Here is a 27,412-nt window from a genome sequence, read left to right as displayed (position 1 = left end):
TGGGTATGTTAATTAGCAAAGCATTAAGGCCACCAGGGTCTTATTTCATCCTCCAGAACCTGAGCAGTTGTGATTCCTGGTGGGAAAACAGCTCCAGCAACATTGGATTTTTTAGTGACACAAAACTGGGCTGAGAGGCACAAATTCATAAAATCATGGAATGGTTTGGGTGGGAAGAATCATCCAGTGCCTGGACAGGAAGGGCAGGGACACCTCCCACTATCCCAGGTTGCTCCAAGCCCTGTCCAGCCTGGCCTTGGACACTTGCAGGGATGAAGGGAGCACTGTCAGGGGCTCAGGCTGCAGGGAAGCAGCACTGGCAGAGTCCTACAGGTCTTTCTGGAGCAGCAGGATCAGTCCCAGGTGTGTTGCAGGGCAGGGCTCACCTGAGGGCTCCATTCAGAGTCACGTTTGCATCCACAGGGTCCTGTTGTTATCCCAAAATTGAGATCCTTCCCAAGCTTTGGTAACCTCCCCCAGGACTGAGGTCATTCAAGTTTGTCCAGCCCTAACCCTCAATGAGGCAATTCCACCCTCGACTCACTTGTTCTTCTCACCTAGACATCACTTCCAGCTCATTGCTCAATTTCTTGGATTAAATCTCATTTTTTGCTGATCATGCTTGGAAGGAACAAAGATCAAACATCAAAGGAGACCTCCCGAGAACATTGTTACATATTCCACATTTTGCAACAACATCAGCAAAGTCCTTTCTCCTCCTCCATCCTCTGTCCTTATCCATTCCTCCACCTCTGTCCCTTCTCCTCCTGACCTTCTTCCTCATTCATTCTTCCTCCTCCATCCTTCCTCCATTTCTCCTCATCTTCCTCCTCCTCCTCCATCTGTTCCTCCTCCATCCCAGCTCAGGACAGGAATGTCACAGCTTGGAGCAAACTCCTCTTCCCCCCACCCCGCCGTGCAGCAGGAGAGCACGGTGTTGGTGAAATAACTTTATTTATTTAGTGATACACTGTGGCTGTGTCACACAGTCCTTACTCAGAGTTACAGTCACACTTACTCGCTACAGCTACAAGACAGCGGGGCCGGACACACGGCAGGAACACATCCAGAAAAACAGTGGGAAGGGAACTATTGGATTCCACTAATTACCCCCCGCCCCTAATTGGGGTCTCCCCCCTCCCGCCCCGGTCCGTGACTCGAACAACACGAAGGGACAGCAGAGCTGCCTGGGCAGGGACAGCAACACCTGTTCTACAGACACGGACACCGACACCAGCAACTCCCACAGGGGCTATGTACAGGGAATGGGATCAGCTTCCCGAGGGGTGGGACAGGACTCACATCCCAGCTTCCTCCCGTGGCCAGCTGCCCCAGGGGAGGGGACTCTGGGGACCTCAGTGAGCTGCTGCCAGGCCAGGGCTGCCACATCCCAGCACAGGGCTGTCCCTTCCCCTCCTCGGGTGGCAGGGATTGAGGGACACTCTGCCAAGGCAGGGGAGGGAGTGACACTGACCCCCCCACCGTGGTCACACTGTGCTCACTGTCCTACCACAGCTTGCTCCGTGTCACACAGGCCAGGTGGGGAAAGGACAGCAGAATTCTCCTCTCTGTCAAATGACAAACCGACTTTTTGTGGACCCAAAACCCCAGGAAATCTCTGAAAAGCTCTATGAATTAATTCAAAACCAGGGGCTGGGGGAAAGGAGGCAGCTCCCAACCTCCAAGGTTGGGGAGTGACACCAGAATTCCCTTCAGCAGCATCCAATCCTCCAACCCTCCACCCACTGTGACAGGAATTCCCTGCCACTGCTCCCCTCAGCTTTGGCAAAGGTTAAAACTCCCCCAGGAGAGAAACGGCTGCTGGTCCCACCCCAGAGCTCTGCTCCAAGGGCAGAGGCAATGGGAATGATTCCATCAAGCAGCAACCTGGGTATGTGAGTGGAATGCTGCCCTTCCCTCTGCTGTGGCTCTCCTGCTCCACATGAAGCAGCCCCCATGACAGAGAACAGGAGAATGGAGATCAGGGAAAGAGCCTGAGGAGCATCCTTGACTCCCAGGGCAGGTATTGCCCCTGCAGTGATGGATTCCAGGTCACTGTTTGCTTCCAGAATCCCTGAGGATCTCTCCCCACCCAGCCTCAGGCTGCAAAGCCTCTGGTCCCTTGTGCAGCCAACACTCACCAACATCCTCTGGATGGGAAGAGATTCCACCAGGCTCTGGGATGTCCCTGCCACAAAAATTGGAGCAACAAGGCCAAAGCTCTCAGAGTCTGGGGCTTTCCAGGGCCTGTGTGACTCGAGGGGCAAAACTGGGAAGTGGTGAGCAAGAGTTAGCCAGGATCACCCACAGAAAGAAGAAACCAGAGAGCTCATGGGGTGTGTGCCCTGCGGGAAGCAAAGCCTGGGAACCTGCAGAGTCCAAAAAGGCAAGTCCAAGTGACTGGTTTAAGTTTAAGGAGCAGCCTTTCACCAGAAGAAGTAGGGATGCAGGACAGGGGGCTGGAGAAGGCAGGGGGAGGATGCAAGGCAGGAGGGAAGGCAGAAAACCCACCCCCCAAAGCTTCATTTTTGTCTTCCCTAACTCGGCAGCTTTTCCATGGCATTCACAAGATACATCTGAGCAGGGAGGCTCCAGGTGGGAACAGGGGCAGAAAGGGAGGAAGGAAGAGAGAGAGAGAAAGAGGGAGAGAGAGAGAGAGAGAGAAAGTGTGAAGGGCACCGTGGTGCCAAAGTGCAACAACATAAAAAAATAAACTCAAAAGACAGGACACTCATTCTGCACTCAGGGCTCAAACCATGCAGTGAGAGGGGAGCCGGGGCTGCTCCCCACCAGTACCCAGGGGTTCATTGCTCGCTTGGGGATGGTTTGGCAGCCCCGGGGGCGATGAGCGCGATGTTCTCCAGCCCGGCCGCCGGGGCTGCCGCTGCCGCCGCGGCCGTTAGCAGGAGCAGCCGCTCTCCGTCACTGGCTGCTCGGGGGGCTTCTCTAGTTTGATGTCAATCACTGCAGGGACAGTCAAGGAATCACCCAGGACAGGAGCTGGAAGGGTTGTTTGGGGTCTCTCCGTGGCCTGCCTGCCTCTCCATGGCAAAGCCAGGCACGTGGTGAAGGGAACTGAAAGATGTCTGCTAATACCAGATCCTCTTGATGCCAAACTGCAGCCAATTGACATGAGCTGGAGTAACAAAGCTGCTCCCCACACCTAACTACAGCATTTACTAGTCCCAGTATAGGCAATAGAAAAGACACCATTTCAGAGGATGGACAAAAAGAGTAACAAACTCTGGTGTTCTAAAGGTGTGGAAATTCCAGCCTCAGTCCAGTGGAGAAGCAAAACTTGTGCTGGCCATTACTTGTGTACATTTATACCTGGCCCACAAACAGGGTCATACAATGCCAGGGTGGCTTGGGTGGGAGGGGACCTTAAAGATCACCCAGTTCCATCACCTGCCATGGGCAGGGACACCTTCCACTAGCCCAGGCTGCTCCAAGCCCCATCCAGCCTGGCCTTGGACACTTCCAGGGATCCAGGGCAGCCACAGCTTCTCTGAGCACCCTGTACTAGGGCCTCATCACCCTCACAGGGAAGGATTCCCTCCCAATATCCCATCCAACCCTGCCCTCTGGCAGTGGGAAGCCATTCCCCCTTGTCCTGTTGCCCCAAGCCATTGTAAATATTCCCTTTCCATTTTTCTTTTTGGCTTCTTCAGGTCCTGAAGGCCTGAATTAGGTCACCCCAAAGCTTCTCTCCTCCAGCCTGAACAATCCCAACTGTCCCAACCTTTCCTCATGGCAGAGCTGCTCCATCCCTCTGCTCGCACTCCAACAGCTCCGTGCCCTCTTTCAGCCACATCCCTGCAAACCCCAGCAAGGCCCATCCCCACAATGTGCCAAAGAAAGTCAGTAAGCCAAATTTAACACCAGATGATTGCCCAATTGCATGGGAAAACAAGGATACTGTCTTCTTTGCTCTTCTCTGGTGTGCTGTCCATCCCAGGTAAGGCAGCAGCCACACGGCGGAAAAGCTGGAAAGCAGCAAGGGAGAAGCTCAAGGCTTGTCAGAAACAAGTTCCTGTTAAAAACCTTGTTTTACAGCAGGACTCTGAGTCTGAGCTGTACAAAATCCATAAGTGGGTACTTTAGCAGGCAGAGCAATGATCAAAAATGCCATGAGAATTTTATGCAGGATATTTAACAGGTTTTAAAGAACTTATAATAAAGAACTTATTCAATGCCTACAAAAAAAAACCAGTTTTATTTTACCTGTTCCTGCTTGGAGAGAACGTGGAATTAATTAGTAACATTCTTCCAGGGATCCATTGAACTCCTTCCTGCACTTACTAAACATCATTTACCATGTTCAGCCTCTGCTTGTGCACACAGGATGCACATTTGGGGATTTCTGATCACTCAGCTGGCACTGAATATTCCTCGGTGGAACAACAGAGCTTTTAGAGCCCAGCCCTTCAGATCAGTCCTGCTGCCAAAGAACCATTCCTCAGCAGAACTGCTGGTTCCAGGGAGCTGCACTTACACTGGGAAGGGCTCTGCTATCCCCAGAAAACCTGGAAAATGGGTTTGCAGCATTCCTCAGTCAATGTCTGGAGCTCTCCCTGCTGCCCTCACACAGCACAGACACTGCCAGGCTGCTGAACTCTCTGCATCAAACCCCAGAGCAATCCCTGCTGCTCTGATTCCCTCCTCAGCCACCCCTCAGAGGGTGTTCCTTGCAAAACCAAGGTCCCAGTGAGGTGCTGGGGTTTGCAGCTTCACATCCCAGCTCTCCTCACAAACACCCACTGGGCAAAGAAGGCAACAGGAGTCAAAATCCACCACTAAAGTGGGTTCAACCCAGAACAGCCACAAAAACTGAGCCCAAAGCCTCCCAGTCCCACTGTGGGGCTGTACCAAGCTGTTGGTGTGCAGCAAAGCCCTGAGGATGTTTCCCAATCTCCTCCAGAGCTCACAGCTCCTTATTCCAAGCTCCGTCATATCCAGAACAACCCCTGAACCAGTGGAGAGGGGAATCACAAGCAAGAAGGGCACAAGCAGAAATACGAGAAATTCTGCTTAAAATGAAAATTTAAAGGTTGTTTTGCTGTATGGTTGACCAAACACTGGCACCTGGAGAGTTCCTATCCTTTGAGATATTCCAAACTCAGCTGGAGTCAGCTCTGGGCAGCCTGCTCTGAGCAGGAGGGCTGGAAGGGTGATTTCCAGAGAGCCCTTCCAACCTCAATTCCTCTAAAATATTGCAAGATTCTCTGGCTGGCAAACAGAAGGAAGAACTTTTACTCCAGTGCATCAGCAGAAACAATTCTCCCCACTGATGTCAGCAGTGGTTTCAGCAAACAGTGCATTGACTGTGAACCAAACCAAACCAAATTCCAGCTGACTGGCTGCACAAAACAATGATTTTCTCCCTTTCCCATCCCTCAGCACATTCTGGAGTGAGTCCTCCTTTGTTTCAAGGTTTAGCTTTGACAGGGAATCATTGACTCAACAAGAAAGGAGCTTGCACTACATAAACGAAGAAACATCTCAGGGGCTGGCATTAAACAAGAGGAAATTCCTGCAGGATCCCAAATCCACCCTGGAGCAGACCCAGAGCAGTGAATTCCTGACTGAGAACACAGCCTGGATGTTTTACCTGTTTCACATTGTAGCCAGTCTTTGCACTGGTCTCAATGAACATCACATTCAGCTCTTTGGCTCTCTGTTCCCCTTCCTCTGTGGTGATTTGCCTGCACAAATGTGGAAAGGAGACACAAGAACAGAAGGAAAAGTCAGAGATGGCTGCAGTGAGCTGCTGCTCCCCCTCCAAGAGGGTGCAGCCCACCTCAGGACCCTGGAGGCTTCACCAGCCCCAGGTTTTCCAGCTGGGAGTGAAAACACCTCAGGGAAGCTCTCCAGGGAACCCCTGGAGCTGTGGCAGATGAGCAGCACAGGATGAAGCCTGTGCAGAACACCTGAGCCTCGTCCACAGCATTCCAGGGAAGGAAAAATCCCCACACTGAGACAGGGAGTTTCCCAAATCTGACAGAGGGAATGTTGTGAGGTGACACAGAGATTCCAGAAAGGCTCCAGCAGCAGGGACAGTGCAGCAGCTTGGGGACAAGCACCTGGAGCTGCCCCTCTGTGTCCCATTAAGTCCTGCTTTGGCACTGCTTTCAACACACAGCACATTCAGCTCCTGGGCTTTTCTCTCCCCCTCCTCTACAGAAACCTGTCTCCAGTAATGAGAACAAATCACAGAGCAGAAAAACCAAATCAAAGCAAAAGAGTGCAAAAATGAGAGAAAGAAAACTGCAGGGAGAAAGAAAAAACCAACAAAGAAAAAAACCAGCCACCAACTGAAGCAACATTGAGTGGAATGAAAAACTTACCAGGCTGCACTGAACAGGAACAGAGCTATTTTTAGTGCTGCTTTTTGGCCTCAGAACTTGCCTCATCCCTGGTTTTTATCAGAGGATGAATGGCTTCCCTGTATTCTGCCTCAAAAAAAAATGTCACCTTTGTGACACCAAAGGTGGCTTTGTCCAGCCTATACAGGCTCAGAATTTCAGCCTCACAGAACCCCAAGGTCCTTTGAAAAAAAAGGCAAGGCAGCTCCTGTTACTGACACCTGGATATTCCCTTCCCCATCATTCCAAATTCCAGCCCACACCAGGACTCCTGTCACATTCAGCTGCCAAAATAACAATTTCCAGTGCTGCATGAACTTTAGCTGTAGCTGCTTCAAACTAATTTTCTGGTATTTTTAATTCTTCCAGCAGTGCTGGGCCAGCTGTTGTGCACCATCAGGAAATACTCCAAGGCTGAAATGATCCCATTGGCCTTTCTAGCTTCACATGAAACTGGATTTTGAGAGGAATTAGAAATGCCAGGTAATTCAGTCAGGGAGCTGCAGTCATTCCCAGCTGCCAGGAGGGCATGGGAGAGGCTCAGCAGTCAAAATCCAGAGCTGGCTCAGGGGCATCATCTTGGATTTTGCTTCTGTGAATGATTTCAGGGACACATCATGAGTTCATCACACAGGGAATTCTTAAGCAAAATGAACTCTACATTTTTTTTATTGTATTCCTGAAGCTCTCAGCTGCAAGTTTTAGCAATATTTCCAAAGTGCAAGGCATGGGACACCTCAAAAGGCTTCCCAGTGAAATGGGAAAAGCCAAATGGAATTATCCCTGCTTTTCTTGCTGGGCATGAAACCTAAAAACCTGGGACACAAAACCACCAGGATGGCAGGAGAAAATCCACATCACAACGCATCCTGAAGGAATGTGTCACTGCAGGAGTGAGCAAAGCAGGGGTGAGAATTAAAAGTGTGGGAATGTCCCACAATGGAACACTCAGATCACTCTGCCCATCATCCCAAGAAACAGAGTAAACTGATACTCAAATAAAAGCCAAGATTTTGCTGAGAAAACATTCATTTCATCTATAAATTGTTCTCCTCTGATCACGAAAATCTTGTGAACAGCCAAAGCACAAGAACTTGATTTTTTAAGACTTTGTTTTGCTGTGAGATCCAGGTGTTTCCCAGTTCTACCTTCCTGAGGTGATTTTTTGTGCATCAGAAAATCCCCCTGTGGCTTCAAGCCCTCACACATCCCCTGACAGCCAAAGCCCACATTTCTGGGATGTGTGAGGATTGGAACTGCCTGGTTCATTCCACCCTCCCTTTGCCAACTGCCTCTGGCACCACACATTAAAATAAAAACCTTCCCTTACCTACACTGCTCCTGATACCTTCCTAAGGAACAAAAATCTCTGAAAATATTCAACAAAATCCTTGTTAAATCAACAATCCAGAGAAGGATGTGAAATAGGAACACAAAGTAAAGCCTATGCTCCTCTAAGAGCTCATTACATTGGTTATTTTGGTTGATGTGCAGTAGAATTAAGAGTTTTACAGCAAAATGCTTTATGGCACCTCCCAAAACATTAATCTCTGTCATTTTAGGATAGTCTAATAAAATTCTTGGGTCTCTCTTTGGGGGAAGTTTGGGTTTTGCTGATTTGGTTTCCCTTCACACATCCACAAGCTCAATGTGTTATGTATGACATGAAATTTATACTCAGAGAAATTCATACTTTTAGATCAATCCTAAAAAAGTTTGTGCTGCTTCTTAAGGAGGAGAAATTGTGCCATGAACTTCCAGCTGCATATGCAGAGAGAGTTGGGGTAATTAGTGGAAAACAGTGAAAACCAGCTGATTTCCTTGATTTCACAGGCAGCTTTTAGCCTTCACTTCAGTGTGAAAAGGAAAAATCAGACAAAACACCCCACTGAGATAATGGTACAGAACCACTTCAGCATTTTTTTAGGTGGGTTTGTTTTAAACTATTTGTTGGACAGCAAAGGGAATAACTTTTGCTGAAACCGGAAATGAGAATTTCCTGACAAGCAAATGATGTTGTGTTTAAAACTAAGCCTTGTTTTAAGGCCAGCCTGGCCCCAATCCCTGGTGGCTCTGGGCAGGGCAGCAGGGCCCAGGGTCCCCTGTTACCTCTTGTCTGCCAGGTCGGTTTTGTTCCCCACCAACATGATGATGACATCACTGCCTCGCTCTGTCCTGACGTCATCGATCCACTTGGAGGTTTGCTGGAAAGAATTCAAGTCTGCAGGGAAGAATGAAATAGCAAAGCTGAGGACAAAACTCCTTTATGACAAGGAAAATGCTTCACTTGTACTCAGGTGTGTTATAGTATTTTTGGAGTTAGGTCTAATAAGCTTTCAGAGTTCTATAATACACTTAAGATAGCTCAGCTACTTTTGGAGGCAGGATGGCTTCTGCTGCAGTGTTGGAGACAAAAAGGTTTAATAAAAAGCAAAATAACAAACAGAGAAAAGCTGAGATAGGTGCAGGAGATGTTTGTTTTTGGTAAAACATTGTACAAAAGCAATTAGTTTCTCTGTTCACTTTTTTTTCTAATAAATTGCTTAGGCAGGACTTTTTGATAGATTAGATAATCCTATCTAATTAGCTCTCATTAAGTTTGAGGTGAAGTCCTTTAGATTTATGAGGTGGCTTTTTCACCTAATCGAGGAGAGAAACTTCTGGGCTTCTTTCCTTTTTGAGGGGACAAAGGATAGTTTTGTCACTCCATCAAGAGGGGGCACATTCCTACACAGGTGCTTCTCCAAACCTCCCCACCCCACATCAATTGTTTCCCACCCAGACAGAAAAACAAGGAAGGTCTGAAAACATCTCTGATTTTAATGATGTTTTTGCAGAACTTGTGGTTGAAACTTCTCAGTTCTGCTCCTGTGGGGTGTTTCTACAAGGACACAGCAGAGCAGCCGTGCCCTGAGCTGCCAGCACTCACTTGTGATGTCATAGACCACGACGGCGATGGTGGAGTCGCGGATGTAGCTGGGGATGAGGCTGCGGAACCGCTCCTGCCCCGCCGTGTCCCAGAGCTGCAGCCGCACCTGCTGGGGCCAGCCCGGCCCATCAGGAGAGGAGAGAGAGCAGGAAAACCCTTTAGGGAAAAGGCCACTTCCACACCCACCTGCAGCAGCTGAGCTGACCTTGTCATCCTGCCCCAAATCCAACCCCAGCAGAGCTGTTTCCTGGATCTGTTTGTGAAGTGCTTTAATTCCCTTCTCTGCTTGCTCAGAGATCCTGCTTCTCCCAAACATCTCTAGGATTTGGTTCCCACCTCATTACTGCGGGTAGCCAACAGTACAGCACTGATCTCCCAGGATTATGGATGGGATCTCCACAGGACTCATAGCCTGGAGCACCTCTGATCAAAGCTTTTGGGGCAATTCCCCCAGGACAGACACCAGGCAGGAAAACAGCATCCAACCTCCAGCATGGAGCATCCATGTGATGGCAGTGGGGATTTTCATGGGATATTGAAGCAATGATAACTTAAATTCCAGCAGAAATGAAAGCAAGTGTTACACACTGCAGGGTTCAGGTGGTGCAAAGGGCATTGGGTTCTCTCTTCCAGAGCAGCACAGGAGTCACAAAAATGCTGGAAGAGTTTGATTCCAAACACAAACTGTTATTATTATATAGTATTATATATGACAGCTCCAAGGTCTGAGACCTGCCTGGCTGAACCTGCCCAAAAACTCCCAAACACCCCATACAAAAAGCTTTCCACACTGGGAGTCCTTTTCCTTCACCCCTGTGAAGTGCCTGAAAACAGGATTGCTAGTCATTCCCAACAGTTTTCTGGAGGCACCCACTGGTTCCCAGTTTACAGCCACAAATAATCCCAGCAGGGAGGCAGAGCACTGGTTAATGAAGCAGCTCATCAAGGAAAAAGCAGCTTCTTCAGGACCAATCACTGCTTGCTTAGAAGAGGAAGAGAAGCTGATAGAGCACAGGCCTGCAGTCAGATTCAAAACAACATCTTATCTCCATCAGGGAATGTCGAGCTGATGCCCTGGGGCTTAAGGAAGATTAGGGTTTATAGTTAAAGCAATTAGCTCTTGCCTCATTTTGACGGCAGACTTGATTACAGGAGCAGAAGTCAGGGCTCTTCTCTATGCCAGGAAACTCAAGGTGACAAAGTGGGAGCACCTGGGCAGCGTCACAGCAGAGCTGGAAGATCAGGCTGATCCCTTCCACACCCTCCCTGGACAGTGCTGCTACACTGGAATATTCCCCATGAACATTCCCCCAGGTGGTGACTGAAACACCCCAAACCTTCAGACTCACAGCAAAAGGCAACTGGAGGAAGCACCACAAAGCTGGCCCAGGTAATTTGTTTAATTTGTTAAATGTATTTAATTTTATAAATTTGTTTAATTTGTAATTTGTGCAGGGTAAAGTTATTTGAGGGAAGGTCTCCAGTGACTAGATACCACACAGACACCCCTGAAGCGACCCAGGTTTCCTGCATTTCTACAAGTCCAGGTTTGTGTGCACCCATTTTAGAAGGGAAAATAGAAATAACCACTGTGAGACACCAGGAATGAGCCTAGCCCCCCTTAGGAACAACCTTCAGCAGGGGCCTGAGCTGAGTATGGACTCCCCTCATGGATCTCTCCACCTGCATTTTGGGATGTCCAGCACATCAACAACAGCTAAACAATCTCATTGTGCCCCCATAAGTACCTGAGCATGTCCCTTCTGCAACACAAGAAAACTTTAAACCTCTCAGTCACTAAGAACTGTGAAAAAATGAAATAATCTGCAAAGATCAGCCTGTAACTGAAGAATTATGAGATCAGCTGTCACTTAATTTCTTCTGACATGGCTGGGAGCTGTCAAGAACAGCCTGGACTGGCAAAATGTTTCCAGCTGCTTGGATAAACAGCATCCTATACCTGCACAGTGGGAAAAATGATGCCAAGCTGTGCATCCTGCCCTCCTGCCTCAGCCAGGAGAGTTCCCAGCACAGGCCACCACCTGCACATCTCTGTGCTCCCCAAATGGGCCAGTCTGACACCGTTTGCACCAAACCAGGAATTCCCCAGGACTTCTCTGGGAGAAATACTAGGAAATTATTTGCCCTGAATAGTGAGGATAAATCACAGCCTATTATTTGTTAAGCACTTCAGCCTAACAGAGCAGAACAAACACCTCACTCTAAACTTGTTTGTAACAGAATAAAGCTGGGCCAGAGCTTTTCCACCTGTGCTGTTTTCTTTACTGAAATTTATATAAATCCTGATACTGTAGATTAACAAACCCCCCAGCAGATCAAATGGAATCAACAACAAGGAGTTACAATGAAATAATTCTCTTCATAACTTCCTATCCTGTATTAAAACATTCATGTCAAGAGTTACAGAGAATTTCCCTCTAAGCTTGTTTGTTCTTTAGAAATCGTGGTTGTTCCATCTCTCCTTTTTCAAAAGCTCTCTCATGAGTCTCCAGGTCTCTTTTCCAACAAAATGGGAATCTTGAATCCTACTAAGTCACTCCACAGCTTCTGTTTAAAGGGGTCCTGTTTTGTTTTACCCACTCTGACAATGTTCCTTTGCTTTGGCACCTGAAGCTGTTACTTGTATAGCCTCTCTCCTTACTCAGAAATGAAAAAGAAAAATAATTTGGAAGTTAGAAAAATAAAAAAAGCAAAACAGAAAAACAGTAAAGCTTTGCAAAGGCTACCAACAACCAGCACAGACACAGGAATTCCCAATCCCTGCCAGCACCCACAGGTGGCTGATGGGCTATTTTAGCTCTGTTTGGGTACCACCACCACTTCCAGAGTAAAGATATGTGTTAAAAGCAAGGTCCCTGCAGAGCCTGGGCTCCATACCTACTTGTGATGTCAAAGACAATGAGAGCCACAGCAGAGTCACGGATGGAGCTGGGAATGAGGAACCTCTCCTGGCCGGCTGTGTCCCACAGCTGCAGCCTGATCTGGGAAATGGAAAAGTGCAGGGCAAGGGGAAGGGGAACAGCAGGAAAATGGAGAACAAAACCAAAACTCAAGTGAAATCAAAATAAATAAATAAAAATAAGTTGCAAAGCAAAACTAAGGCAACAAAAGGAAAGTTCAAACGGAACAGAAATGTGAAAAGAGGCAGCAGCACTTCCCGAGGTCTGGGAACATCCCTCCCTCCACACACCCAGGAATATCTCACACATTCCAACACCAGAAACTGGGAGAGCCCTAAATCCCTCCTCATGGCACCAGCTAACAAGGGAAATGCACAGCCAGGCCTCAGGGATCCTGCCAGAACAGCCACAGAAGCAGCTGGCCAGATGTGGGACTCCTGATCCTAAGGAGCACCTCAGCCCAGCCTGGATGATCCCATTGGAAAAACAGAGGTGGTGGAACCCCCAAGAGCAGCCATCCTGCAGGCTGCCTTCTCCTGCACTGCACTCCAACAAGGCTGGAAAGATATGGACACACAGAGGAGGAGGAACTGCTCAGTCTGTCAGGAATGACGGGAACTGGCACATGGAGGTGGCTCCTGACAGCCAGGACTGAGGATGGGGCTCCAGGTGGCTCCAGCTCACTTAATGCCACACATCCCAATGCTGGGAATGTCACACAGCTGCCCTTCCTGGGAGATGGTTTTAGAGAACCAAATTCCACATGTATTTCATGGAATCCCAGAATGGTTTGGGTTGGATGGGATCTTAAAGCTCATCTCATCCCACCCCTGCCATGGGCAGGGACACCTTCCACTATCCCAACTTGCTCCAAGCCCTGTCCAACCCAGCCTTGGACCCTTCCGGGGATGAGGATTCCTTCTGCTGGCTTTTGCTGCAAGGCCATATCAAATCCACCAAAGCACACATCCCAGCTGGAGGCTCAGCATTCCTCATTTCCAGCCCAGAAATCCAAGCCTGTTGCAAAATCCACCATTAACCACATCTGAGAAACTATTCCAGTATCTGAATTTTCTCAGCTTGTTTGCTTGTACTTGTCCCTCCTCTTATCTACACTCCACACCTCTGTTATCTCAACAGGCTTTATGGGCTCTGTGAACCACTTACATAACCAGGAAAGCTCACAGCATTCCAACACTGGGAGGAAAATGGGATTTTCTGGATAGCAGAGCAGCAGGTGAATGGCATGCTGACTTACACAACCATGAGGAACCCACATCACTATAACAGCACACAGACATCCACAGGTGCCCAGCAGCATTCCCAGGATCTTTGCCTTAAACCAAGGTTAAAGAAGGGCTTTTCTAAGAGGGAATCACTGCTAAAATGGCAGAGAAATCCTCAGGAAATTCAGCACACACAATGGGAACAGACTTCTTTGGAAGCAGCAGGCCCAAAGCTCCACACAGGAGTGTTCCCTGCTCCCCACAGCTCTGTCACACTCCTCACACAGCAGTAAAATGGGGAAAAGGCAAACACTGGCAAAATATGAGCAAACCAACAAATACTGAGAGGAAATCCAGGAGAAGGGAGTGAGAGGTCTCTGTGCAAACAGGAATCTCATACAGGCTAAATCCCAAATTGCTTTATTGCAGGAGGTCAGAGCTGTGTTACCACAGGCACTTCCTAGGAGGAGGAATGAGGTCTAATCATGAAGGACATCAAGACTTGGAACACCAACTCCTTCCTTGGCTTTTTATTGGCTGCAGGAGCTGCACTGCATGAGCCACGTGGGTCCTTTCCAGCTCAGAATATTCTATGCTACCTGAGGTCTGCTCAGCCCTGTTCATCCTGACAATCCCAGAGGCAGAGCTGCAAATTCAGGGAGCAAACTGCACCTAAAGCAGGTGCACACAAGAGGCAGCACATTCCCTGGGATGCGGCCATTATCCAGCCCCAGTTTTCCATGGAAGATTTGGACTTCCTGATAGAGATCTCAGATCTTGTACCAGTGATGGGATTCAGCCCAGGCTGGTTCTCTGGAGGCTGCTGAGGGATTCCAGCAGCTGCTGGAGGAAGGGCCAGGGGAAAGAGCCCTCCCAGCCCTGCCCCACTCACCGTGCGGTCCTCCAGGTACATTGTTTTGGACAGGAAATCAATTCCAATGGTTGCCTGGAAAGAGGAGAAGCATTAGGAGCTGTGACTTGCCTTCCAGTATCCCCTTGCTGCACAAACTCTCACCAATGTTCCCAAACTTGTTATGAAGCTGGTGATTTGCCTTCAATTGCTTTCAACTGAGGTGATGAAAACAAAGCAATCTGGGGATCTGCACCAGCTGCATTTCACAGCATTCCTCAACACTTCTCAGCTCCACAAGAACCTCTGAGTCTGGATTTTAACCTCAGACATTCCTGTATCTCCACACAGATTGTATCTGAGCTGGCAGCTCCTTCTGGCCTGCCCCAATTCAGTCTGGTAAGAATTATCTTGTTAGAAATACCCAAAAGGTAGAACAAACGAGATCTATAAAATATGGGCAGCTAAAAGCTAAAAAGCCATTTTTATCCAGGCCTTTCTACTTCAGAATGTGCTTCCCTTCCAGTGACATTCAGCAGCTTCATTTCCCAGGCAGGTCTTCATCCACTCCCATTCCCACTGCTACAGCAATTCCAGCACAAAGGCATTTAAAATAATGCACTAAGTTAGGTGCACTCCCAGGCACTTCAATCAAGGAGCTGTCCCAGCTCATCAGAACCCCAGGAAAGAGGAGAGAGCTCCTGATGTACCAGATTTCAGTGTTTTAGGCAGATTATCCACATTCTTAAGACTCACAGCTGAATGTGTACCACTGGATAATTGTAAAGAGCAACACAGTCAGTTTTGGGAGGGAGAATTTATTTCTGGGAGGTCTATTTTCCAACCAGGCCATGGTTTATAAGAACTACAACAAGCAATAAATAAATCTATGAGAGCATCTTACAAGAGTCAGGAAAAGAAAGGGAGCACAAGAGAAGAAAAAGCACAGGAAGCACAAGAGGATCCAGTTCCAGTCAGTGACTTGTCCTCCACTTCCAATCACCCCAGTCTAACCCAGTAACTCTTCCAGGCTGAATTAAAAGAAAAAGCCCTAATCTCATCTGCTTTACAGGTATTTGATATTCCCATGAAATATTTCTTAGTGCCTTTGATGCAATTAATTCTCCCCCAAACCTTCAGGCCTCTTACACATCTTCTGCTTTTCATCTGCAGCCTCTTCATCCCCACCCCCCTCCTTGCCTGCCAAGACTTCCCTGGCTTTTCCTATCTTTAGTCCTTTAGTCAAAAAATAGTAATAAAAAAATTGAGAGACAAAATATACCAAGCTGACTTCTGGCAGATCCATCTACACACTCCAGACTCAACTATTCTGAAATGGAAGCTCTAAAGATAACAGAGACTAAGAATGTCAGAAGATGTTGGGTTTTTATTCATTCTCCATTTCCTGAGGCTCCCATATCCAGCACCAGAAATCCTGACCATAAAACAACGTTGTCCCCATTTTCCTCAAGGCTTCTCACAGGATCTATCCCACATCCAAAGGGGATCTAAACCTTGCTCCCTTTCTGGACACTGCACTTCCTGACATCACACTGCATGCTTTGATTTACCATTTCACAGCATATTTTAACCCATTATCGGATCTTGAACTGACATCTCATGGAGAAATGGGCTCCCAGGCATCAATTTGAACAGCAGGGCATGGATTCATTAATATAAATATATTAAAAAAGCAAATAAATACTATCACATACCTGGTAAGTATTGTCAAAACTGTCATACATAAACCTGGTGATCAGGGAGGTCTTCCCAACTACAAGAGAAGAGAAAAATTACTTTCAAGCAGCAGTGGGGGAAAAAAAAAATAGCACTGCTTTGGGAGTGGCACTGATCTGACAGCAGCTGCCAATCTCAGGCCATTCCAGCTACACCTTCCTGGGAAACAGCCAGCTGGAAATTTCAGTCCCAAAATGACAGAGGCAGATCAATCTCTGCAGGTCCAAACTTAATCATGGAGATAACCTGGCCCTCAAATCAGGTGTGTTGATAACAAAGAACCCGTTGTTAGCATTGGGCAAGCAATAAATCTGCTTTGTTACCCTGTTCTGCTCCTTATGTAATCCCCAAGTCTGGGACATAAACATCAAAACAAAGCAGGTGATATCCCAGATGCTGTTCTGCTGCCTCTGGCTGCGTGGAAAAGCAATATTTCACACTCCCATCCTTCCTTTGTAACAAGATTTTAGATATAGAGCAAACTCTGGTGGTTTGTTTCAAAACTTTAAATTTACATCTCCAAATATCATCACTAGACAAAGTGCAGAACTGACAAGAAGTGAAAAACAAAGATAAAGCTCCAATTCTGGCTCAGGAAGCTGGAGGAGGCCAAGAAAAAATTCAAAGGACATGGATAGAAGAGGAAAGAGGAATGAATTGCCTAAAAAGGTCGTGAAATTAGGAACACTGGAAAGGGTTAAAAACAAATTAGACAAACGTCTATCAGCAGCAATGTCAATCCTGCATTGGAAAGGCTGGGAAATTAGAAAACTTCTGGAAATCCCTCCAAGACCTCCAGTTCCAGGCTCGAGGAGAAGGTGAGGAGCAATAACCCCACGACGGTTTGGGCTGGAAGGGACCTCAAAGCTCATCCAGTTCCACCCATAGCCGTGAGCAGGGGCACCTTCCACAGCCCGGGCGGCTCCCAGCCCTGTCCAACGGGCCTTGGACACTCCCAGCGAGAACCCACCACGATCCCAGGGAAAACACAGAACTCATCCACCTGCTCCCAGGGAAGGGGCACAAAAGGGAGGCCATTCGAGGCAAAACAAAACCCCGCGGCTGCGAGGGAGGGAGGGAGGCCGCGGCCAGGGGGGCAGCGCAGCCGCCGGGAGCCCCCGCAGCTCTGGGGCCGCCTCCCCGCACGGGCTGCGGGCGCACTGCGGGCCCGGGAGGGCGGAACGGAGCCCCGAGCGATGGGAAGGGCCGGGAACGGAGCCCCGGGCGATGGGAAGGGCCGGGAACGGAGCCCCGAGCGACGGGAAGGGCCGGGAACGCAGCCCCGGGCCCCACCCGCGGAGGCCTCAGGCCGGGGCGCCCCTCCCCGGAGCGCGTCCCCCACCCCGGGCACGGCGCGGCCTCGGCCCCGCGCGGCCCCGGGCGCTGCCCCCGCCCCGCCGGCCCCTCCCGGTTCCACCCGGGCCCGACCCGGCGCTCACCGCTCTGCTCGCCCAGGAAGACGAGCTTGAACTTCCTGAGCGGGTTCCCGAAGTCGCCGCCGCTGCCGGGCGCGGACATGGCGGCGCGGGGGGGCCGAGCGGGAGCCGTGATGGGGACAAGGAGACAGCGCCGAGCGCCCCGGTACCACCGCCCCGCGCGTCACCTCCGCCGCGTCACCGCCGGCCCGCCCCGGGGAGGCGCCTCGGGAGCCACGGCCACCGGAGGAGGGACGCGGCCATGGCAACGGCGAGGGCGGGGGCCGGGCTGCCGGGGAGGGCGGTTGCCATGGCAACCGGAGGGGGTTGCCGTGGTGATGGGGAGGGTGGTTGCCATGGCGACCGGGCGGCCTCCGGGGTGAGGATGCTGCGGCGTGGAGCGGGATGCGCCCGGGCTGTAGCGGGGGTGTTTCAGCAGGGCCGGGCGTAGCGGGACGGATCCGGCTGGAGCTGGGCTGGAGCCCTCTGGTTGTAGCAGAATGGGTCTGCCTGTACCGGCGTGGTTGTAGATCCTGCGGCTGTAGCAGGATGCATCCAGCCCTACCTTGGATGGCCCGGCTGCACCTTGGATGGGCCCGGCCCGGAGTGGCCGCACCAGGTCCTGCAGCACCTCGTCCTCCCCTCCCCTGCACGAAGGCAGCGTCTGCTCCCCCCCACCCCAGCACAACACGGAGCCTGCACCGGGCCACCGGGTGGGTTTATTGGTATCAATGTCACAGAGCTGTGCACAACATGTCACGGGCAGGTGACAGCCACGCTGGTGAGGCGCTCGGCCGGGGCCATTGCATCCCGCCCTGTCCCTGTCCCTGTGCTGGCACCCGTGGGAACAGAGAGGACCGTGGGGCTTTGCAGCGTGGTGGGCCCGGGAGGAGCTGCAGCAGCTCTCACCACCACTACCAGGGCTTGGAGTGGGGCAGGAGGGGGCACCTATGGGGACTGTGGGGGGCTGAGGGGGCTGTGCCAGGTGTGGCACAGTGGGGACACCACAGGCAGGTGTGTCCCAAACTGGGGTGTGGGGGGCTGTCAGCTTAGCTCTCCTCTTTCTCAGCTTCCTCCTTCTCATCTTCATCATCCTTCTCCCCCTTGAGCTTCTGGCGAGCAAATTCCTCGATGACAATGTCCTCCTCGCTGGAAGGGACAGCAGAGCACAGTGAGCCCAGAGGAGGAGGGGAAATCCCTGATGAGCCCAAACCCTGCTCCTGATGGGGACATCACAGTGGTCACCCCGGCCCTGTCACCCCACTCAGAACAGTCAGGTCAGTGTGAGGCACAGCCTGACCCCAGCACACAAACCCAGGCCCCATCACTGTGAGCCTGCACAACCCAAGGAGCTTGGCCTGCAACTTCTAGTAGTTTTTCACACAATATTTTGCATTTGTAAGGATAGGAAAACAAAGAGCTGAGTTACCTCCTTGAGAAAGGCGAGCAGCGAGTGACAGCAAGGGAGAGCACAAAGTGAAAAGTGGGGGAGAAAACAGAAAAAAAAGAGTCAGAAAAATAGATTCCAAAAGTTTGGGAATGTGAAATGATTTGGCAAAACCTACATGGAGCCATGGTGGATAGAGACCAAGAGATTTCCTCTCTGGAAGTTTAAATGTTGTCACTGAGCTGGGAAAGGGATGGTGTGAAAGGGACAAGTGTGAAAGCCTGGAGTTGCAGCCTGATTTCCCAGGCCCCAAATCCCAGTGCTCACATCCTGCTGCAGGGTGTAACCAGACACAAAGCCTGTGGTGGGGCCATGGTGTCAGGAATGGGTTTGGCACTGCAGCTGCCCAGAAGGAAGAAATCCCAGCTGTGGCTTCAGCTGGAAGAAGCTGATTTGGGAGGAGAAGAGGCCTCTGCTGCTGGGGAATGTTCAGGGGCTCAGGGATGTGACTTCCAGCTGCCCAGGGAAATCTGTGTGGGGACCAAGACCATGGAGACATCTTGTCCAGTGATGGCACTTGTGGCTGGAAGACACTGCCAGCTGCTTCTGAGGGACAGGGCAAGGCCTGGCCTTGCAGCTGGTGTGGCTGCAGCAAAGGCAATTGTCAAATAAGCCCTGGGAGTTTTCAGAACACATCCCAATCTCAGGATTTGGGAGAGTGGCTGCTGTGACACAGGCTCAGGGCTTTGAGGCCTGGGTGGTTTAATCCAAGGATGTGACCTCAAGCTGGGATGTCACATCCATCTGTGATGGATCTGTGTGGTTTGTGTGCTAGAGGGAACATCTCTTTACCTTGGCTTAGCTGTAGTCCAGGGATAAGCACAGGGAGAAAGGGATGGGGAAGAGAAAAGATGTGCAGGTTAATACAGAAAGGACATTTCAACTGACAGCTCTCCTCAGTGCGTGGGTGTTTTCCTGGAAAGAGGGACAGTGGGAAGGGTGCTATGGGGAGGACATCTCCCACCCTGCTCCAGGACACAGGATGGGTGCAGCACCGCTGGACAGCTGTGCCCATCCCATGGGAAAACTGCTTCAACCCTGCTCCAGGACATCTGGACAACTGTGCCCATCCCATGGGAAAACTGCTTCAACCCTGCCCAGCAGAGCTGGACAGCTGTGCCCATGCCACAGAGGGCCCTTGGCACTGGGGCAGCTGCACCAGAGTTGTTTTCACCAGCTTCCCCTGAACCAGAAGTGCCTCTTTCCTGCTGATTTTTGGCAGCATCCTACACAGAACTCACAGTCATCAGGCTTCGGGTGCATGAGGATGACGGGCATCTCCACCCCAACATCACTGGAAGGAAAAGCAGCTCTGTCAAGGATCCTGCCCAGCACAGCCCCACTCCCAGCCCCACAGGCAGCTCCCCTTACCTGGCAGTGAGATCCCCCAGGATGCTGTGGCAGCAGGAGAGAAGGGACAAGAAATGAGCCAAGGCAGAGGAGGGGAGGTGTTAGGCTGTGCTTTATATTGAGGTGGAAGATGGTTGATAATAGGGGTGGTGGTGTAGGGGTCAGAGAGCAGCCCAGTGACCCCAGGGGAGCAGGGCAGGGATGAGGGGGCCCATGGTGTGAGTGCCCTCTCATTTCCCCAGGGTACAAAACCCCCCAGCACAGCTCGAGCTGATGGCCCCTGATCCCCCTGCCCACAGAGCCTCACCCTCCTCGGGACACCACCAGGTTGACCTTCACTTTGTAGGACACCAGGATACCCAGCACCTCCTTGTCCATGCCAGGTCTCAGGCTAGGAAAAAGGCAGAGGGGGACAGTGAGAGGGCAGTGCTGCCTTCAGACCCCATCCACTCCCCCCATGGCAGTGCCAGGGTTTATTTGTGTCCTGCACCATGTGGGGTGCACTGGGATTTAGCAGGGGAGGAGAGCAGGAGAAGAGAGGGCAGAGCACTTGGGGGAAGCCGCAGAGAAGTTTCTGGAGGCCCCTTCCAGCCCTGCAGAGGGATTCAGGAGCTTTGAACAACATTGGAACTGGGAAGCTACATCTCTCCTATGGGATGGAGAGGTGACAATGTCACAAGATCTCTACATTTTCCAGCTGGATGGGGTGGGCTCAGGGTGGGAGCCCAGAGCAGGGGGAAGTGCAGGAAGGCATGCTGGGGAGCAGGGGGAGCCCATGCAGCCCTCACATGGTGGTGGAGGCCAGGTTGGTGTCCTCGTGCTTGAGTTTGCCATCGAGAGCGAGGCCTCGCTTCTGGCGGTTCGAGGAGAGCAGGGGGGTCACCGAGTACGTTTTGGAGAAGGTGGAATTGGCGGCCACAGTCTCACTGGAAGGGTGGGAGAGAAGAGCTCAGAGCCAGCCCCAGCGTGGGGGTGCTCAGCATCACTGCAGGCACCTGTGCAGGGCCAGCCCTGCCCTCCCCATGCAGCTGCTGGGCCATTTCCTCCTTTCGTTCCCTCCTCTCTTTCCTCTCTACAACCACTTCTTTTTTCTCCCCACCACCTTTGCTCCCTCCCTCCTCATTCTCAGGGGGGCAGAGGCTGTGTCTGGCCTCAAAAATGCAAAGTGAGGAGAAGAAGAAGCCTGGGAGCAGCTGTGCACCTTCCCCAGAGACCTTCCCAGCCACCACCAGCTTGTGCTGGTGGGACGTGATCCACAGCCTTCCCTGTCCTCTGCACCCGCTCTTCTAACCCAGACATTTTTGCTGCTTGGTGTAAAACTGTCACATCCTCTGTCCCATCCTCCTCCTCTTCCTCATTTCTCTTCCTCCCTCCCAGAAATGCCACTTCACCTCTGGCCCCTCATCCCTTACTTTATCTCCTCGGCGCACACAGTCTTCGTGTATTTATCCAGGGAATACAGGACCACATCTGTGATCTGATCCACTGGGGACAGACAAGGGGGAGCTGTGTTAGTGACATGGCAGGGGCTCACAGTCCCCATCTCTGTCAGTGATGGGTGCTGGGACATGTCCCTTCTTTCCCTCTCTCACCTGAGATCTTAATTTTTTTCACAACCTTGTTGGTGGTGTTGTTGATGTTGACGGTCACATTGATGGGGTCTCCGTGGTAGTAGATCTGCAAGGGGAAGAGGCTCAGTGATGTGACCAGAAATCGTGGTCCCCATCCCTGGCAGAGGGGACAGTGTCCTTACTGACCTCCCTGTCCAGGGAAGCTTCCAGGTGCAGAGGCTTGTCTGACATCATGAACTGCCGGGTGGTCTCAGCTCTCGGGGCCGGCCCCGTCTGCAGCGGGGCAAACTGCACCTTGCGGATGATGAGGCGCACCGAGTTCCTGTGGGGACACAGGTGGCACCCCCAGTGTCCCCCACAGTGTCAACACGGCGTCACAGGGACTCTCTGGGGTCTTCACAGTGTCTCCAGCCAAAGGGTGAACGTTTCACCTGGCTCTGACACAGGGATCACTGCCCCAGTTTCTGGCAGAGTTCCCCATCCAAGCATGGCACAAGCTGACAGAAGACCCTCAGCCTGACCCCTCAGCTGGTCACCCCAAAAAGATCCTGTGGTTTAGTTTTAGTGCCAAAAGGGAGAATAGGATCCCCTGAAAATACCTCTTGTGAATTTTCTCCTCCAGATTTTCAGCACAAAATCCTTTGACCTCGAAGTCCACGCCACAGGCCTGGGGGAACATATGTGGTCACTGAGCAGGAGGGGCTCAGAGCTGCCTGAGCTTTAGGTTCCCTTTGTTCCTTCCTTCCTCCACTGCATTCCCAGAGATCCTGGCTTGGACTCCAGCCATCCTCCCTTCCCACCCCTCACCCCATGGGCCATGAGAATCAATTCTCATTTTTAGCACCCCACAACTCAAATCCCTTCCCAGGGAGGATGGTCCAGGGGACACAGGCTGGGGACAGCAGCTCACCTTTCCCACATCATCTGGCCCGGGCTGGAGGGTGATGGAGCAGGGCAGGTTGGTGGCAATCTGGGCAGAGCAGGGAAGGAGAGAAAAAAGAGAATAAAGGGTGTATTCAGAGCTGAGCCCTGGTGACACCACGGAGCCTCATGGCCTGGAGGGGCTGAGCAGCCCTTACCTCAAAGGTGAAGGGGTAGGCATTCTCCCCAAGCTTCTTCATCAGCTTCTCCTGCAGAGGAGTGAGGGTTTTGGGGGCCTGGTCTGGCACGGGGGGGTACAGCTGGGTGGTCAGCACGTAGATGTCCTTCCTGAAGGTCAGGCCGATCACGTCGAGGTCATCGCGGCCGTAGCGGAAGGCGCAGGTCAGCGTCACATACACTGAGCCAGGCAGGACAGGGGTGAGGAGAGGGCAGGGAAGGCACAGGGGGTGAACAAAGAGGCAAGAAAAACTATTTTGAAAACTTCTCAGCAGAAATGAGACTTCCTCAGACACTAAATATGAACAGGATCACTCATGTCCTTTGCTGCTGTGGCCCTGATGGACAACGAGCTGTAGGTGACACGGAGCAGCTTTAACCTCAGCACAGCCCCAGCTTTGGGCTGGTTCCATCCCATCCCCTCCCCTCATGCTGTATTTCTGTATCAATACCTTTCCTGTCCTTCAGGTACTCTGGGTCGATCAGGCAGACACCATCTGCAAACAAGCAAAAGGAGAAGGACCGGTGAGCTCAGCTGCCTGGGAAGATCTTTGCTAAAACACAGCTTTTTATACCAAAATAATCACTTTGCAGCTGGAAGGTGACAAAAGGAGCTGCTACCAAGGGGGATGGTGATGCCTCCTCCAGCAGTGTGGCTGGGTTGTTTTGCAAAGGGACTTCCCCACTATTTTTCCTAAGGATCTTTGCAGGAAACGTGGCATTCACTCCTCCAGAGCTGCTCCTCCTGCTCTACCAGCAGCCTGGTAGACACTGGGGCTGGCCTGCCCAGCCTGTACTTCCCTCTCAGTGCTGGGCACTGCCCACTCACCTACAGATTCCACTGAATCCACGTTATCCACATAGTCTCTCTTCCCCAGGTACAGGGAGAGCTGGAGGCAGCACATGGGGAAAGGAAGGGAGGAAACAAGTTAATGTTTGCCATGGAATTGGCCCAAATTTCAAAGCCCTGGGTTGTGTCACGGGATTTGTCACCAGGCTGGACCAGAATCACCTTGAAGGGGTTGTATCAGGGTATTTTTTAATTTCTGTTTTGAAAAGCCAGTCCCGCAGTGTCATCATGGCAGGTCCAAGAATCAATCAGATTTTGAAGGGAAGGCAGACCCAGCCTGGATCCTGTGGGCAGATCCAGCCCAGCCAAAACCTTGGGCTGGACACATCAGGGGACAGGGCACAGAGACTCACCTTGCTGTTGGGGCTGGTCTTCTTGAAAACCCTGTGGAGAAAACAGAGGTGAATGTTTGGGAATGCCTTGGACAAGGCTGGTTGGGGCACAGGGAGATGATGGGCTGCCCTACAAATGTGCTGCATCACCAAGAGCCACACCAGGGTGTCCAGTCCCTGGGGAATTCCATGTCCTGCAAATTCAGGGCCAAACCCACCCTGCGTGGCTGCCCCAGGTGTGCTCCTGAGCTCAGGGTGACCATGGAGGAGTGGGGGGATTCTGTGTCTTAAAGGCAAGGGAGAAAGAACAGCACAGAGTTCCATGGGAGCTCACATTCCAGCCCCTGGGAGCAGCAGCTGGGTTGAGCTGGGGTCTCTCTTTCCTCCTCCTCCTGCCCTGCTCCATCCCAATTCCAGATAAATAAATCAATAAAGATACTTACTTTGATCCGTCTGCCATTTTAACTCAGTGCAGGAATGTCCACAAGGAAATCTGTGGGGAGAAACAGGGAAAGCACTGGATGAGATACTGGGGAAGAGGCAACTCCAGCCATGTCCACCATTCAACATCCTGCACATCCCAACAAACTGCAGAGCCCTCGGGACAGGGCACTGCCACCTTTGCAGAGCTCAGGAGCTCCAGGTTTGCCTTTGGGGCAGCACATGGGAGCTGAGCCAACTCCTTGTTCCCAGCCAAAAAGGGGAGGAAGTGAGAGAGGGTTGCTCCAGAAAAGAGGAAGCACAGGAGTGATTCCTCATGGAGCAGGTTCAAGACTGGGAAAGGCAAGAAAATGAACAAAAGGTCTTCTAGAGTCTCAATTTTAATAGTTTTTCCTGGAAATTGGCTATCATGGCTCAGTGGTAGGAATGGGCTTGTTTTGTTCTGTCACTCACAGGAAGGTGAGGAAAACTCAAGGAGAAAGGTCAAGGGAAGCTCAACTGTCCCATGGAAAGAGGGGTCTCAGGGCACAGGATCCCTCCTGATTCCCAACCCTCTATGCTGGGAGTGGGGCTGGAGCTGCCCAGCCCTGCCCAAGCTCTGCTGGCTCCAGCCTGTGTCCAGGAGGAACCTGTAAAGATCCCACTGATCATCAGCTGATTCTGGGATATTAAATGGGATGAGCTCAGCCTCTTAGGGATAGGCAGCTCTGACATGAGCACAGCTTAAGCCCAGGCAGGATTTTAAGCCCCAGGGGCACGTGGACAGTGTTGCCTCTGAACACAACCTCAGGGAAGCTGGTGAGAGAGAAGAAATGGCCATGGGAGTGAGGGGATTAGTCTCTTCCCCACAGGAAGACAAGAGATTAGTCCCCAGCTCAGGATCTTTGAGGTCCTCGGGTGCTGTGGGATGTGAAGCTTTGGAATCCTCACAGGGTGAAAAGGTGCAAAGGGAGTGGGAGCAGAGTTTGGCTCGCTCCAGACCCCAGGAATTGGGGATGAGGCAATGAAAGGTGGAGGGGAGGAGAGCTGAACTCCTGCTCTGCATCTCCCAAGCCCCAAAGAGAGGACTTGGACCCTCCCTGGCTTGGGTCAGCTGTCCCATGCCACTACCCAACCCTTCCACCACATCCTTTGGCCACACTGGAATCCTTTTTGTCCACATTTTTCCCATTTTTCAGCTGTAAAACCACCCTCCTTCCAGCCACAACCCAGCACCAGTGTCCTTGCCCTGTTTTCCAAACCCTCAGAGCCCCGGAGCCGTGGCAGGGCCCAGGCAGCAGAGCAGGCAGCACTCACCTAGCAGCTGGATGGACAGACAGACGCTCTCCTCTTCCTCTCCCAGCAGCTCCCAGTGCCACCCAGTCACTACAGGCTGCTCCCAGTGCTGCAGGTTCTTATATCCCCCCTGGCTGTCCCTCCCCTGGCATCTGATCTCGCCCACTCAGCCTTGGCTGGGGCTGGGGGGGGCTGTGTGTCTGTGAGTGCTCCAGGAGAGGGACTTGAGGGAAGAATCCTATTAGTTGATTAATTGGGGAGACGCTGCATGAGTAAGAGTGGGCTATAAATACAATCTCTTGCTGGAGCCCTGGGAAAGCAGCTTAGAGGGATTGGCAAAGAGGGCTTAGGAGCAAGGTGATGGTAATTGAGGTGGAAGCTCTGCTCCCGGTGGGAAGGAGTGTGGATTCACTCAGGGGCTCTCTGCAGCTGCTCCCATGGCAAGGGGAGATGGGATGGGTCTGGGCATGGGGTTGGATGGAGGTGGCAGAGGAGGGACCAGCCTGGAGTTCTCCCTCCCCTTCCTGGCTGGATAACAGAAGGATGGAGGCACAAGCAGCTCCCTGCATGGCCAAGGTGCCCATGAGGTTGCTCACCTAGAGGTGACCTGCCATGGCCCAGGGCACAGAGGACACCCTCCCCATGGGGACACTGCTGTACAGGAGGATGGGGTGAAGGCAGGATTCACCCTCCCTGAACCAAGAGGGAAGGACCAGCCACCCCTGGCGGGTGGGACACACAGCTGCCACTGTCCCCAGCACAGCCTGCCCAGCCCAGCATCATTTCATAACTCCAGGCTGGCCTTGCCTGACCCAATTAGTGCATCATTAACTCCAGGTTTGCTGCAGCAGAGAGGAGACTGTGGAAAGCCCAAAGTGGCTCTACCTTATGGCTGCCAGGCAAGCAGAATCCCCACTGCAACCCTGTCCCAGCCACAACCGTTGTGTGGGATAACCCCCGAGGGAATGGCTCTAAGGATGGGGCACAAGGACAGCTCAAGCTACAACAAGGCAGCTACAGACTGCTCCAGCAATGTCCCACTCACCCTCCTCACCTCCAGCACCACTCAAGCCCTTCCTTTGGGGCTGCACTTGGTTCTGGCTCAACCCCCAGAGCTGAGCACTGGGATCAGGATAGCCCTGTAGGAGCTGTGCCTCCTCCCAGGCCCCTGCATCAGCTCAACAACATTTATCACCTGGGTACCAGATCCTCCCAAACACAGCTCACCTTTTCCCCCATGGCCACCAGGAGCCACCATGCCATGCCATGCCATGCCCAGCAGTCCCACTGCCAGGGCTTTAGCTGCCAGCACACGTTCCCTGGGGCTGAGACTTGTGATCTCTTTAATTGCACACAGGAGAGCTGCTTAGGTTCCAGATTAATGGGCGCTATTTCTGCCACAGTCAGGGGGACACGTGAACTGTGACCTTCACACTGGCAGGTGAAAGAGGAGGAGGAGGAGGAGGCAGCCCCACTTGGGCACCCTCAGCCTGGCCAGGGCCCCCACCACTGTGCCTGGGGCACCTAATCCTGTGCTTTGTTTGTGGCTCTTCATTACTCTCTTAATGAAAGTCCTGTGACCAGGGCCACTCATGGGCTCTGCAG

At 51.7% G+C, this 27,412-nt stretch overlaps 2 protein-coding genes across 3 annotated transcripts; both read right to left on the bottom strand.

The window, feature by feature from the left end:
* Positions 1–935: 935 nt before the first annotated feature.
* Positions 936–17,668, bottom strand: LOC129125788 (ras-related protein Rab-6A-like). 2 transcript variants are annotated; one of them, XM_077186225.1, is made up of 8 exons: positions 17,468–17,668; positions 16,007–16,065; positions 14,334–14,387; positions 9,295–9,403; positions 8,475–8,586; positions 5,612–5,705; positions 3,920–3,986; positions 936–2,964 (listed from the first exon to the last, which is right to left on the bottom strand). In XM_077186225.1, the coding sequence occupies exons 1-8, from the start codon at positions 17,544–17,546 to the stop codon at positions 2,900–2,902; spliced, it is 639 nt and encodes a 212-aa protein (XP_077042340.1). In that variant the 5' UTR covers positions 17,547–17,668; the 3' UTR covers positions 936–2,899. The 2 variants fall into 2 exon arrangements, with proteins under 2 accessions (XP_077042340.1, XP_054497401.1); XM_054641426.2 differs by having other exon boundaries at positions 9,295–9,400; positions 17,468–17,667.
* A 476-nt stretch (positions 17,669–18,144) lies between these two features.
* Positions 18,145–26,058, bottom strand: ARR3 (arrestin 3). Its single transcript, XM_054641476.2, has 18 exons — positions 25,829–26,058; positions 24,535–24,584; positions 24,113–24,143; positions 23,739–23,799; positions 23,362–23,406; positions 22,891–23,090; positions 22,722–22,781; positions 22,411–22,478; positions 21,998–22,133; positions 21,833–21,917; positions 21,653–21,725; positions 21,029–21,166; positions 20,548–20,631; positions 20,262–20,285; positions 20,132–20,184; positions 19,683–19,692; positions 18,873–18,875; positions 18,145–18,592 (listed from the first exon to the last, which is right to left on the bottom strand). The coding sequence occupies exons 2-18, from the start codon at positions 24,549–24,551 to the stop codon at positions 18,493–18,495; spliced, it is 1,188 nt and encodes a 395-aa protein (XP_054497451.1). The 5' UTR covers positions 24,552–24,584; positions 25,829–26,058; the 3' UTR covers positions 18,145–18,492.
* Positions 26,059–27,412: the final 1,354 nt, after the last annotated feature.

The sequence above is a fragment of the Agelaius phoeniceus genome, chromosome 14 (assembly GCF_051311805.1).
Source record: "Agelaius phoeniceus isolate bAgePho1 chromosome 14, bAgePho1.hap1, whole genome shotgun sequence".
In the NCBI taxonomy this organism is placed as follows: Eukaryota; Metazoa; Chordata; class Aves; order Passeriformes; family Icteridae; genus Agelaius; species Agelaius phoeniceus.
This window is presented reverse-complemented; position numbering and strand designations above follow the sequence as displayed.

Coding starts and splice junctions, on each gene's coding strand:
- ARR3 (XM_054641476.2), bottom strand. Junction 21,918..21,997: donor AAGCTTCCCTGGACAGGGAG/GTCAGTAAGGAC, acceptor TTCCCCTTGCAG/ATCTACTACCACGGAGACCC. Junction 21,726..21,832: donor GAAAAAAATTAAGATCTCAG/GTGAGAGAGGGA, acceptor GTCTGTCCCCAG/TGGATCAGATCACAGATGTG.
- LOC129125788 (XM_077186225.1), bottom strand. CDS start 17,546: ATGTCCGCGCCCGGCAGCGGCGGCGACTTCGGGAACCCGCTCAGGAAG. Junction 14,388..16,006: donor GTTTTGACAATACTTACCAG/GTATGTGATAGT, acceptor TCCTCTTTCCAG/GCAACCATTGGAATTGATTT. Junction 5,706..8,474: donor ACCGACCTGGCAGACAAGAG/GTAACAGGGGAC, acceptor ACATTTGTGCAG/GCAAATCACCACAGAGGAAG.